General features: G+C 53.5%; 1 protein-coding gene across 2 annotated transcripts in view; it reads right to left on the reverse strand.

Annotated features, from left to right (window-relative positions):
* The window catches only part of STK11 (serine/threonine kinase 11), a 41,536-nt gene that overhangs the window by 9,235 nt on the left and 19,003 nt on the right, over positions 1 to 13,298 (reverse strand). For both annotated transcript variants that reach the window (XM_074927854.1, XM_074927855.1), the window contains exon 7: positions 7,432 to 7,489. In XM_074927854.1, the coding sequence (XP_074783955.1) occupies positions 7,432 to 7,489 (58 nt within the window). The remainder of the gene's footprint in view (positions 1 to 7,431; positions 7,490 to 13,298) is intronic.

Raw genomic sequence — 13,298 nt, forward strand, 5'->3', positions numbered from 1 at the left:
CTCCCCCTGCAACTCGTCCCGCCGCAGGGAGAATCGGTTGCCCGTGGCTACCGAACGAAGAGGTCAGGCAATGGCCATCCAGTCGTCCCCTCCCCGACAAACCGCGCTGATCCGCTGCCTCTGGGGTGGGGGGGGCTTGTCCTACGCCCGGCTCTCGCTGGGGCCTTGCTCTGGAGGAAGGCTCAGGAGGCCCCAACGCCCCCGTGCAGGACCATCCCCGAGCCGCCCCCTGCTCCCCTGAGAAACCGTGAATCGGCACTGAACTCCCCCCCGGTCCTGCGCTGGGGGCTGGGTGTCGCTCAGGCCCCTGGGATCGACTCTGCCTGGTCTTTGCACAGTAAAAGGGAAAAAACCCCTCACCAGATGAACCGCCCTCGTGCTCACCTGGCTACACATCCTGCAGATGCACTTGCCTGCACAGAGACACTCAGTTTTCCAGGGCAGGAGGCAGCTTAGAAAGTCTAAGCTTTCTCCCCATTTTCAAAGTTCCCTTTAGGCTACAAAAGGGTTCTGCTTTAGGAAGCGGCTTAAGGTCTCTCTGAAAACACACCTCGGAAGCGGAGCGGGAGCTACAGCCACCCCTCAGAGCACACCCACTCCCGGCGGCCCTGGACCAGCCCGGGGTGACGCGCGCGCTTCCCCCCAGCGCTCGCTCCGGCACCCAGTAACCTCTGGCCAGTAACCACTGGGGAGGCCTGAAGCCACTCACCAAAGAGCTCTTATAAACCTGAGCCGTCTGGTTTTTATCACTCCAATCCAAAATTCATTTTAGCAAGTAAGGGTTGGATGCATGTCCTGCACAGAACTGTAATTATAATTTAGCTCTAGTCTTACACTGCTTTGACAGTAGGCCTAAAAGAAAAAAAAAAAAAAAAGAAGTGGCATTCTAACAAAACTATCCAGCAACAGCAGGGAGTTAGGAGATAAGTGAAGATGGAGCTATTGGGAAAAATCAGCTACGTGAGGGAGGAGCGAGCCCTTCACAATTAGCATCTTTAATCTGTTTTTTCTGTGACAATTGCATCGCAACGGCAGCCTGCCTTGCCCTCTGCTCTAAGAGTGAGCAAAGGAGTCCCTACAGCCTCAAGTTTTTAACGGAAATGTATTTTGGCTAATCACAGAGCACGTGCAAGGAACCGTGTTCCGTCCTTCCACGCCGACAGCCCGAAGGACGGACAATCCCCAGCGAGCCGGTGCCGAGCTCCTCCCCGCTCACCCCCGCGGTGCCGGAGAACTGAACCCAGAGCTGATCCGTCACCGGCGGCCTCTGGTTCACGGAGCCGCATCGCAGGAGCCAAGTAAAAGGTCGCCCTGGCTACCGGACTAGCAGGGGCCGAGCAGGTCCAACACAACTAGACTTTGGCCAACAGCTTCACAAGTCCCGGGGCCGGTGGTCTGGGCCACGTGCCCCGCACCCGCTCCCCTCCCTCCAGAGACCGTTTCCACCAGGGGAGCGACTGCAAATTCCGCCTGGGCCGCTCCGGCCCCGCAGGATCATCTCGCACAGGGACAGACCAGCAACGCAGCCCCCGGGGATTTTTTTGCCAGGGGCTACGGGGATCCAAACTAAACACCAGGGATCTGAGGAGGACGGAAGATACAGGACAAGTGAGATCAGAATGACTGCCTTTAAAAGGAATATTCTGAAGGGAGAAAGCCTAGAAGTCTACAGCAACTAGTGTTTTTATTTTGCTGTGTTCCAGCTCTGCCTCTTTCTTCCCTTCTGTCCTACTTAGCAGAAGAGTAAAAATAGGTTTTTATTAACAGTAGAAACCTGAATCACTGTACTCTAGTCATAATGATTCCATCCTCTGGGAGGTGATTTCAAATACTTGCATATGCATATATGGTAATGAGGGTACAGAGTGAGAAGAGAAATTCATTGAAGTTCTAAGAAAATTCAAAGACCTCTTGGAAGAAGCCTCAAGCAATTCTGTATGGAGTGGCAGAGTATTTCCTGGCAAGCACTTTTCCAGCAGGGACAGATATTCTGCTTTCTGCACTGGTGCTAAATGTTATTAGTGCAGATTTGCTCTTCAGCTGAGGACCACTGGCTCCAGCAAACGCCCTAATCTGGCTCAAGAAGCTCCTGGCCACTGACTAAGCCGGGAAGCAGCGACTCTCCCACAGTGCAACCCTGCCACCAGTCAGCGAGGCAGACGAGCCGTCCCTCCTCACCCGGCCCTCGCCGCCGACCCTAAACCAGCTGGGTTAGAGCACTGCTGACCCAGAGCCCTGTTGCCCCCGTTACTCCCAGTCTCACCGATGTTTGCTGAGCCAACTACACCGGCACAAACATCGCCCTTTGCCTGGGGCTGCCAGGCCGCTGCTTTAACACCAAGGGAAAAGAAAAGCCTCTGCAGATCTGACGTGCCCCTTGTGCAGATCGTCCCCTGGAAGGGGCAGATTCCTCCCTGCTCTGCGAAACGTCGCCACTCCCAGCCCTCTGAAACGGAGCGAAGGGAGCAGTAGCGAGAGATCTCCCTGCTTTGCAAGCTCGCTGAGAGCGCCTGCAAAGCACAGAAACTCCAGACAGCTGCAGCCCAAGTATTAATTGTGATCCTGCCAGTTGAGAAGTGGTGTCCAGACGGGCTGCTGTAATCTACAGGGAGATAAGACAGCAAGGGTCAAGGACCGAATGAAAAAAGGAACTGGGCTGACCAACGCTTAATGAGCCTGTCTGGTGCGCAGCTTCCAAGCTCGGATTTCACATCAGAAGTCATCACTGCTCTTTTCAAGTTCTGGTATAAGCAAGGTTAAAATAAGATTCAGTAAGCACAGCTGCAGCTCCCAAATACTTACAGCTAATTCACTTCCCATTCTAGGTCACAAACATTTCAGTTCCCTTGTTTTGTATAAGGACAATTTTCTCTGAAACCAGATGCCAAGCTGCAGATCACCACCCTGCCAGCAAGGATCGGTTATGAATGATTCTCCACCTCCCACGATAGGTGTAAGGGCTTCAGGCTTACGGGAAGGTCACTGCCACCACAAGAAGCAACTACCAGCGCCCTGGTTTAATTCAGTCCTCTGGAGGAGGAACGCAGGAGGCACACAACAGTACGCCCTGGGGGAAGGCAACAGGCCAGCAATAAATAACACAGCGGCCTCCCTGCAATCACTGCTCCAGCTCCTGTAGTACCAAGGGATGTCCAAGTCCTTAAGTCAGGTTCAGAAAGAAAGAGAAGTAGGAAAGTGAGGCCGTTCCCCCCAGCTGGTGCTGGGGCCGGAGGTGACAGTTCAGACTCGCTGAGGTGTTCTGTGCAGAGGTGGAGACTCGCGCTTCTCAACACGTCACACATGCCCCGGTGCGTTACGAAACCGATTTGCAGAGCGTGGGTGGAAGAACCAAAGATTCCTTCCACGTGCCTGCCACGGGGAACGCAGGCAGACCCGCTGCCTCGGCGAGAAAGCAGCGCAGGGGGGCTCCGTGCGTGTCCTGCCGAGGGGAGGTCACGGCACCGCGGATGAGGGACGGGGACAGCCCACGAGTACACGTGGGGCAGCAGAGGCGAAGGGAAACCCGCTCGCTCCTCCGGGCAGGCACAGAGGCCGAGGAGCACGCTCGGCGCCTGCAAAGGGATCTACAGAGGGAACACACGCCGCTGCCCAAGGGGCTCGGGACCCGGGGTTTGAACAGCCAGGCAGAGCCCCCGCCAGGACCCTCCCGACCTTGCGGGAGGACCCGGGGTGAGCAGGAGCACCTGGGGAGGTGGCACTCACGAGGAGGCACCAGCCCGGCAGGTTAATTTGCACCTCCGCTAATAGAAGGTGGAAGTGCCTTCCCTTTCTTGCTATAAATTCTTGCAATCGTATCTATGACTGAACAAATTAAGTGTGACACTTCTGGAGAAGGGAGGCAAGATGGTTGCCTTGGAAACAAGGGACAGAGGTAGAATTCTGCATCCACTTCATCACTTTAAGTGCTGCAGCAGGGTCAGTGAATTAGTTACAAAATGCAGCGTACGAGCATTAAGCCCTTCAGCAAAAGCGCGGGGTAGAGAGGAGATGGGGAACACTCTGCCGGGAGCAGGCTGCTCCCTCCTGGCTCTCGGCAGCTCTTCTTCACCGCCCCGCGCCCCCACCCCAGGAGTACAAAACATTCCGGGGTGAACTAAAAGTGTCAGTTTTCCATTGAACATCCTCCTACCCAGACCCTTCGGGGAAGAGCAGGTTTCAAGGCCCTTTCGTTGTTATTCAGGGGTCAGCTTCTGGCAGTTCATAAACTCTTAGATGACGGGCTGAGAGAGCTTTAATTCATTTTCGTTTACAACCTGGAGGTCTGCACTGCACAGCCTGACTGGGTTTGAAAAGCCTCTGAAGGCAAAGAAAAAGAGAATTTAGTTTTGTCCTGCTGAATTAAAACAAAGCCCAGAAACGTGAGTTTGATGCAAGAGTTCAGCTACAGAAGTGAGGCGAGGAGAAAGGCAGCTGGCAGGTATAAAACTCAGCAGACTCTTCCTGCAGGGCTGCCGCTGCGGGGGGGAAGAGCCTTTGGAGGAGCTGACAAGAAGAAAGGGAGGAATGGCCGAATTACCATCGCTGGGCGAGAAACACGTGCCTGGCTGCCTCCTCTGCCTCCCGCAGCAACACTCAGTACTTCCTGACACACTGATTAAGCCTTTCAGCCTTGATCCCGCTACAAGAGTGAGAAACGTCCCTGCACGGAAGGGGAGATGGGAGCTGTTCATCCCGCCCCGGCGGGAGCTGGGTGCTCAGCTCCCCGGCCGCAGGACACCCGCGGGGTGACACCCTGGGGTCACCCGGCCCCCTCCCACCGCGCCGACACCAGCCTGGTCCGGCAGCGCGGGGCTGCCCAGGACACGGGGGCTATTTCTGTTGATTTTCAGGGCACTTTGATAATCTCGACTGTCTGTATGAGCAAGGCACCAGTAACATCAGCTCAAAGACATAAAAGGAGACTTCCAGCAGCACGGAAAGGCACCGGGTAATTCTGGTTTGAGCCAGTATCCATCTCAGCAGGGCAGCCCGGGTAAGTCGCTTGATGTTTCTATAGTCTAGTTCCTGTGCCTTAACACATGCTTTTGTGGGAGGAGTGTAGAGAAAACCCAAAATCATTAATGACTATTACTCCCCCACACACTAGAAATCTAAGGATTCTAGAAATCAAGTCTTTTCTTACTAAAATGCTTTCCAAAAACCCTCCGACAAGATCTGAATGGCTACCCGCTGTCCTTCCGATTGCTTTGTTCAATTTTAAAAAAAAAAAAAAATAAAAAAAAAAAGATCAGGGTCAGGTTAAGCATAAGGGCTAAGCTTCTCTTCTATTTAAAGAAAAGCCGAGAGAACCAAACGCTGGATTCTTTAGCACAATGCTACTCACAAAAAGGAGATGGACAGACACATCCAAAGCCCAGGGCTGCGAGCTCTGCTGTGCTTGATGTAATTATTAGGATGCCACAGCAGGAGGAAGGAGGCAATTACTAATAGGGGAGAAAAGCCTGTTAAGAAGCACTGGCTAAGCTCACAGAAAACTAATAAGAGCCTAAGCCTTGGGAACGCTCCCGTGTTTGCAGGTAGAGTCTTTCTTGAGCCCCTCGCAGCGCCGCGGGCCCGGCCGAGCAGCCGTGCCCAGGTACGGGCAGGCCGTGCCCGGTGGCGCGGGAGGCTCGTGCCTGCCCTCCACGCCAGCAGCCTGCTCCAGTTTCTCCTGCTTTCTCAGTACCAGCAGGGTCTCCAGAGAAACCTCTCTGCTTCCAGCTGGGCAAAGCTGACGCAAAAACTCCCTGCCACACGGGAGGAGTACAAAATCGAGTCTGTCGAGTCGCGGAGGCAGCTCAAGCACGGAGAGGTGACGCGGGGGAAGCGGGCAGGCTGCCCCGGGCCGGGGCAGTTCAGTGCAGGCCCTGGGCCCGCGGCACGGGCAGGGCAGGGGGTGGTTTCGGGGCTTGGCTCAGCACCTGCTCAGGCGCCCAGAGACCCCGGCCCTGCCGCGCTTCTCTCCGGCGCTCCCCGACAGCGCGGGCCCGGCTGCGCGGCGAGCGGATCGCCGCCCCACGCCTAGCTGTGACACGCACAACGGCTTCACTACAAAGCTCAAAAGCTTGAAGCGAGTCCTGGGCGGCAGCGGGGAGGCCAGGCAGCGACAGCAGGAGCTGCTGTCTCGGTGCCCGGCTCGGGAGAGCTCAGCCCCTTCTGGGGCAGCTCTCGTTGGGAGCCACGTGCATGGGGAAGGGCGGCCCTGGAAAGCGAACGCCTGCTCCCATCATCTCCCAGGCCCAGTGAAGCAACCAACGCACAGTGCTTGGCTACTATTAAAAGAGCCAGCCTGCCTGCCTAATTAATTGACCAGGCAAGACCTGCCTCCCCAGGCCCTTTGATCTTCGCCGGGGTAGGCCGCAGTCGCTCCTCTGCAGAACCAGCGCGGTTCGAGCCTGGCAGGGTTTGTTCTGGGGCCCCTGCAGATGCCTCCCGTGCTGTAACATCTACCAGGGATCATCATCTGACAGCACATGGCTACCACTGCTGGGCTGGTTATTTTTTCTCCAAGAGACACAAGAAGAAAACAGTGCTCTTCCTGCCTGCAGGCAGCACAAAGCAGGCCCATCACCTTCCAGGATCAGAGCCTTGTTTTTACAAGGTTCCCAAAAGCTTTCTGGGCAAGCTCGCAGGCAGGAGCTCTGCCGAGCAGCTGCGGTCCAGCAGGCAGCTCTGCGCGTCCTCAGAAGCACTTCCTATTCAAAGAGGAGATAAGCTAATGCAGCCTCCGCGATGAAGCATCCTTATGATGCTTTTTGTTCTTGTACTTTTATCCGCCCAGGAAATCTCTGCTCAGAGGCAGCATGTTCAAACAGATCCTTTAAAAAAAAAAAAACCCTCAGAGATAACGGGGCCTTACCCCCCCCACCCCCCCAGACAATGGCAAGGATAAAGGGGGAGGATATGGGGGAGGGAGGAGTATGACATTAAAGCGAAAGAAAAAAAAAATAAATTTCCTATTGTCCTGGAACGCTTCTCCACATACTGATTCCATATGGAGCAAATATCAAGGGATATTTCTGTCACTAGACTGTCCAGAAAACCAGAACTAAGACACGTTACTAAACAGTCCTAGTTCAATAACCCAGCTTTAAGGAACCTCTGTTCTTCTGCTCCGTTAGTACTAGCTGGCCTCGGAAAAATAAATTATCCAGAACCCTTAATTATCAAGAACCAGTCACACTAGAAACATATTTTCAACATATTCATTATTTACCGGTTAGCAATTCAAATGCTTTAACCGGATGCTCTAATAGGAGGAAAAAAAGCCAAGTAGAGGTTGCCAGGGCTCCAGCAGAGCTGGAGGAAGGATATCTAGTGACTTCCATGTGTCTGCTGTCAAAAGGAAAAATGAGTTGAGAGCAATAGCACAGGTACATTAGCATAAGAAGCAGAAAGAGAATGACTAATAGGAAGAAGCTGAACACTCACTTGTGCTGCCTTATCTGCTGTATTGAAAATCTCTTGGCTGGGTCGTATTCAAGCATCCCTGAAAAGAAGGAAAAAAAGTCCAGGTGTGATCACAGATGCTCTCAGCCAAGCTGAAGACAGGAAGCATAAAGCTGAACCCTTCCCTCCCACCTCCCTCCCCCAACAGCGACTGGGGTGTCCAGTCCTCCCGGCAGCTCGGGGAGCCTTTGCCTCCAGGAGGGGCTGCGCAGCGCCCGCGGGAAGTTCAGCACAGAACCCCGACTCCGTTGCCGACTCCCTGATCAAGTCTGTTCCTCAGTTTCCCCACCTGCAGAGTGGACACGACCTTCCCCTCCTTCACACAGCGGGGACAGAGGCTGCTACAGCCCCGGATCGTGTGTCCGAGCACGTCTCCAGGCGGAGAACATCAAGACTTTGCATTTCCCAGATAAAGCCAGTGAACTTTCTCCACGGAAGAGCCAAAGCCTTCGGCACAGCACATATCCAGCTGCTCGCCATCCCAGAAACTAGTGAAATTCTATTCTGGAAGTACAGCTGGGGAGAACTGACAAAAAAAAAAAAAAATCCTACTGTCCATCCTTTTGTCCTAGCCAGGGGTTTGATTTCCAGCATCGTCTGCTAAGATAACTGGGGTGGGGGTGAGAAGAGCGGGGAGAGGAAAAGCAGCTTATCGGAATTCTCTCTAGGAGAGGGAGGTGGATTCCTTAAACAGACTCAGGAGATGCCCACTCTGCTCCACTGTCTTTAAAAAACTTCACAATCCAACAGAAGGGAAATTGTGCCATATTCTTCAGAAACTAGCCAGTGGGACCTAACACGCCCCAACCAGCAGCATCCAAGATATTCTCCAGTGGAGGTTCCAAGAATATATTCATCTAATGAATGTTAACGACGTCTCACTGCTGTACATTACAAGTTTTGGTTTTCCTGGATGACACCTCCTTGTTGCTCTTGAAGCACTAACACTGTGGAGCCTCGCACAGGCAGCATGAGGAGTACGGCCTGGGGGAGAGGTGAGGAGAGAGCAGGAGGACCCTGGCTCCAGCAACCAGAAGAAAAGCAAAGCCGGGAAGCAGAACAGGCGGTCGGACAGGAGTTAAGAAAGTCAGGACAAGGAGCAAACAGTGCAGAGTGCTGGGCAGGAGCAGTACAAGGACACACTGAAAACACAAGGATGGGAGATACCCCTGGGTGGACACTTAGGAAGGGCGGCTGGGAAGAGGGGCTGTACTTCCAGTGAGAAGTTGCAAGGGCTTTGCGGATGAGTTTCTGCAGCGCTGCTGAACAAAGGTAACGGAAGAGAGAAATCCCCAGCAGCACATGTGATAACAGAAGCTGCTCCAGAACATCTTCCTTGTTAGTTCAGTTTGTATCCCACTACTAACAGTAATGAATATGGGCAAGGAAAAGGTATACTGTGGGGGGACTGAAGTTATTTCCCCCCAGAAGCCAAAATCCAGTCTGCCATGGCAATTTGTGGAGGTTTGTCAGTGCTGATGACAGCACTAATGGCTCCGGGGCAGACGGGGTCACCGCTGGTCCCCGCGGCGCCACTGTGAGGTAGGTGAGACACGGGGACACCTCTCCAGGCTGGAGGAGGTGACGCGCAGCAGGCACCTGCCTCGTGAACTCAGCAGAGCCGCCGGGGCCCGACGGAAACGCCCCTTGCCCGGCCGAGACCAGAGAAAGATCGCTCCGTGCTCCAGAGCTCGGAACCGCGGGCAGCTCCTTGTCCCTGCTCCCTTCTGCCCCGAGCAGGCTGGAGCCCGGCAAGCAAGGCGCCGGCAGCCCAGGGGGCAGCTACAGACAAAGCCCTGGGTGGCAGGAGGTGATGAACGCCAGCGGCGGCGCCGGGAGCCGAGCAGAACCCCGCAGAACCCCAGCGAGAGGTCTCACAGCGAGGGGGAGAGAAATGGCTGAACCATCTTCAGCAGAGAAGGGATCCCATCCCGAATCCTGCCCCCCCGCAGAGTGCCGCAGCACTCCTAACACAGCGTTCAGGCGCTTTGGCAGGGCTGACTCCAAGCTGTTTCCCCACCTTAGCCACTGCCAGTGAACTGGTGCTGGAGAGTGCCCTTTCCTCAGTGAGTACTACAACACAAACCCCCTTACAGTTAAAAAAATAATTAATCATTTTAACACGGCCTTTATCAGGGTCCTTGCAGTGTGCTCCTCTTTTCTTCTGTACTCCAGTACGCATCCCTGGCAGTCCCTGCAGCCTTCTCAGAACAACAGAACAGCTGGGGTTGGAAGGGACCTCGGGGATCACCCAGGGCAAACCCCTCCCTCAAAGCAGGGCCAGCTTGCCCACGACTGTGGCCAGTTGGGTTTCAGATGTCTCTGAGGATGGAAACTCTGCAACCCCCCTGTGCAACCTGTTCCTGTGCTCAACCACCCTTGCAGTAAAGGAGTTTTCTCACATTCAGATGGAATTTCTCCTCACCTTACAAGAAAAGAAATAATAATTGGAAAACAAAATGGCAAGGTGGTTCAGAGAAAAAAAAAAAATCCCAAACCTAATTAAATAACCTATTAATAAGATTATTAGACGGTAGCTTCACAGTTGAGCCGCTCAAATGTGCTGGCTTTTTTTTTTTTTTTTTTTTTTTTAAACAGGACTGCAAAAAGATCTTACGTGCTGTCTAGGGGATACCAGAGCAACACTGGCTAGGTTATCTTGATAATGTTATCAGAAACAGGTAAGTCAGGACACCACCCCCACCCCAAGTTATTTATTTAAAGATAAATTTCAAGGTGGCTTTGGAATCCAGCCTGTTATCAAGTTCAGGATAAACTTCTGCACATCCAAGCAGATACAACTAGAAACTCTTCCCAGAAATCCGAAGTACAGTGGGACTGACCCAAGGCTCCTGCAGCAGGAGGAGCTGGAGCACCCTCACAAGCAGCTCGCTTCGACCAGAGGGAAAAATAAACGTGCAGCAATTCAAATACCGTCTGAGGAACGACAGGGCTAACAAATCCGAGGCATTTACCAGATGAAACCAGCACGAGCAGAGGATAAAAGTTCTAAGGCAAATTATTAGCAGAGGCCTCACAGCACCAGTTACAGATAGCTATGGTGCAGAGAGCTGGACTGTTCTCAAGCAACTAAAAAGGCATAAAGGGGATAATTGACCAAAAAGAATATTTACTTTAAGGAAAAAAGACTCTATTTTGGGCAATGTTTGAAAGAAAATGTAAAGTCCGATCACTGAAAATGTCCATTCATGCCTTCAGCTCTGTGAGTCACTCGTGGCAGCTCCGTGGCTGAAGTCCTGCGCCGAAGAGAGCTTCGTCGAGACAAAACCTCACGTGCTATTCCCCAGTCCAGGCACCTCCGAGCGCCTGCCCGCGGCCCGCACACGCTCCCGCTCCCATTTAGGGTGAAGATCTCCCGCAGCGGGGCTGGGCGGGGGCTGAGCCGCGCTGGCAGGGGGCGACGGGCCCGCTCCCGCCCGCGGCCCCAAACCCCTTCGAATGGTGTCGAGTGGCGATGCGGAAACTGGGGACCTCGAGCTCGCTACAGACTCCAGCCCACACACTTCAGTAACCCTGAACAAGCACGGCATTATCTCGCGGGGTGGAACATCTCGTCTGTAGCAGAGCCCGATCTTTGGTCTGTCCTTTGAGGAGAGGAAGGAACCTAACAGCAGGAGTTAATGAACTCAACCTGGATTTCACTTCGGAGCCTCCAACTCGGATCGACATTTAAAACAAGCAATACAAAAGCGGTGTAAGTCCAATTTGTAAAATGAGACAGGACTTTTTCCTCCCTCCTTCATCCTCCACAAGCACTGCCAGGCGTTCCGACCAGAAACTCCCTCTGCAGGCAAACCCCGAGTCTTTGATCAAACACATGCAGCAGACTTGCCACAGGCTGGGCTACAGACACCAGCCTGCCTCTGCCTGTCGGCTGGGGGACACCCTGCTATGACAGAACCAGAGCAGCCCACCGCCACCAGAACACACGGCCTCTCTCCACCCCGTAATGAGGGGTCACAGCAGTTACACAGAAATGAGAAACCACCTTGTCCCTGGTCACAGAGCCTGGAAGTCAATCCCGGCACTTCATGCAGAGATGGCAGTCTCAGAGCTTTCTCTCTCAGTAAAAGTATATTAGAAAAGCAGGAAGAAAAGCTGACCTCGTGCATTTTTCTTGTCCAGAAGTTAACTGCATACAAGTTGATAAGTCATGTGCAGACGGTGACAGAAGAACCTTAAGGCTATTTATAAATGCTTCCACTCTGACACATCTTTACTGACTGCACACACAGAACAGTACTAGCCCTTCTCTTTTCCATCAGTGAGGAGTATAAATCAAGCTTCATCCCTGATTAAGGAGACAAAAAGAGGAGCAGCATCCCAACTAATCTGGTGAAATACACACTGTCATGTAAGTCTCTTTACAGGCCAAATACCACTGAAGCTTTAAGTTCTCTAAACTCTGCTTCTCCTGGAAAGAGGAACAAAGAAACAAAGACAAGCTCAAGAGGGAGAAAAAGTAAAAAAACACTACAAAAGTAGTCAACAGAAGAACAGAAAAACATTAAGAAGTGCATTCTAGTGTTTGCTTCACAGCCAGAGCAGTGCTGTGGTCAGCACAGCACTTACAGCCAGAGAGGAAATAAGCGCTTTGCAGCGCTGAATTCTCCCTTACAATAAAAGCAGAACAAACGCTTGCAGCACTGCAGAGTGCTTGAAGAGTCTTTTAAAAGCAATGCAAAGGCGAAACAAAGTCTCTAGTGAGATAGAGCTGAGCTGTGGGTGTCTGTGCTGCTCACACAAAAGCCTCAGCCAGCCATTGACAATATCTGATCTGCAGGCTTTTGATTCAGCTTCAACCTGCTGCAGAAGGAGCAGGCACCTACCAGGAAATGCAGATGTTCTGGAGGAAAAGCATGAACTAAATAAAGCATTCGGGTTTTGTCACCATAGCTACGTAGTATCACCACTGCAAGGCTCAGCCCTCCCCTTCGGCAGCTGCCTCGCTGCCCGCTGCGCTGGGGAGATGCTCGGCCTCCGCCGAGGGGAGGGAGCCGGGGCCACCCCGCTCCCCGAGTCAGTCACCTCGGGTCCACTGGGTGCTCTGACCGCTGCAAAAAGTGAAGTGTGTCAAACCAAACAAGGATAACAGGAACCCGGCCAGCTTTTGTTGCATAACTGGTGCATATGGCAAGACGAGGGGTGGGAGAGCGTTCTCAGGCGGGACGCAGGCACAGCACGAGGAAACCTTCGGCTTCCACCGCCCTGGAGGAACGGGTCAGGCTGACGGACACAGACGTCCCCTCCCGGACACGCTCCTCCGCTGAAGGTGCTCGGCCTGTGCCTCTGGCGTGGCCAAAGCCAGCCGGGGGGCAGAGGGACAGCAGCTGGGCTGGAGCTGGGCTGCCAGGGATGGACACAGGGCACCCAGTGCCAGGCAGAAGGAAGAGCAGGAAATTCTGACGCCAGGTCTCACGCGGGGGATGGAAAGAGAACTAAAAGGGGAGCTATTCCGCTAACGAAGCATAAGATTTTAAGCTATCAATATTCTTGGGACAAGAGAAACAACTGCCACGCTCATTTTCCCTGGGGGACAACACTAAGTGCAGCTGAGAGGCTTATCACAAACCTCAAATGATTTCTGCTGGATGCTTTAGAAGACTGGCTGCCAGCCTAGACGGACCACTGGATTTACTCCACTTGGGCAATTCCCAGGCTCATAAAAAAAAGGCTGTTTTTTGAGCGAGAGTTCACAAATCAAGTGCCGCACGTAGCTCAGGACATCGTTCCCGGGGCACACGGGTAGGACACGGCACACGCAGCGGCCGGGAGCGCCGGGCCCTGAGCGGGGGCATCAGCCTCCGCAGCGCGGCCGCGCCGAGCGC

Source organism: Athene noctua, chromosome 27, assembly GCF_965140245.1.
Source record: "Athene noctua chromosome 27, bAthNoc1.hap1.1, whole genome shotgun sequence".
NCBI lineage: Eukaryota > Metazoa > Chordata > Aves > Strigiformes > Strigidae > Athene > Athene noctua.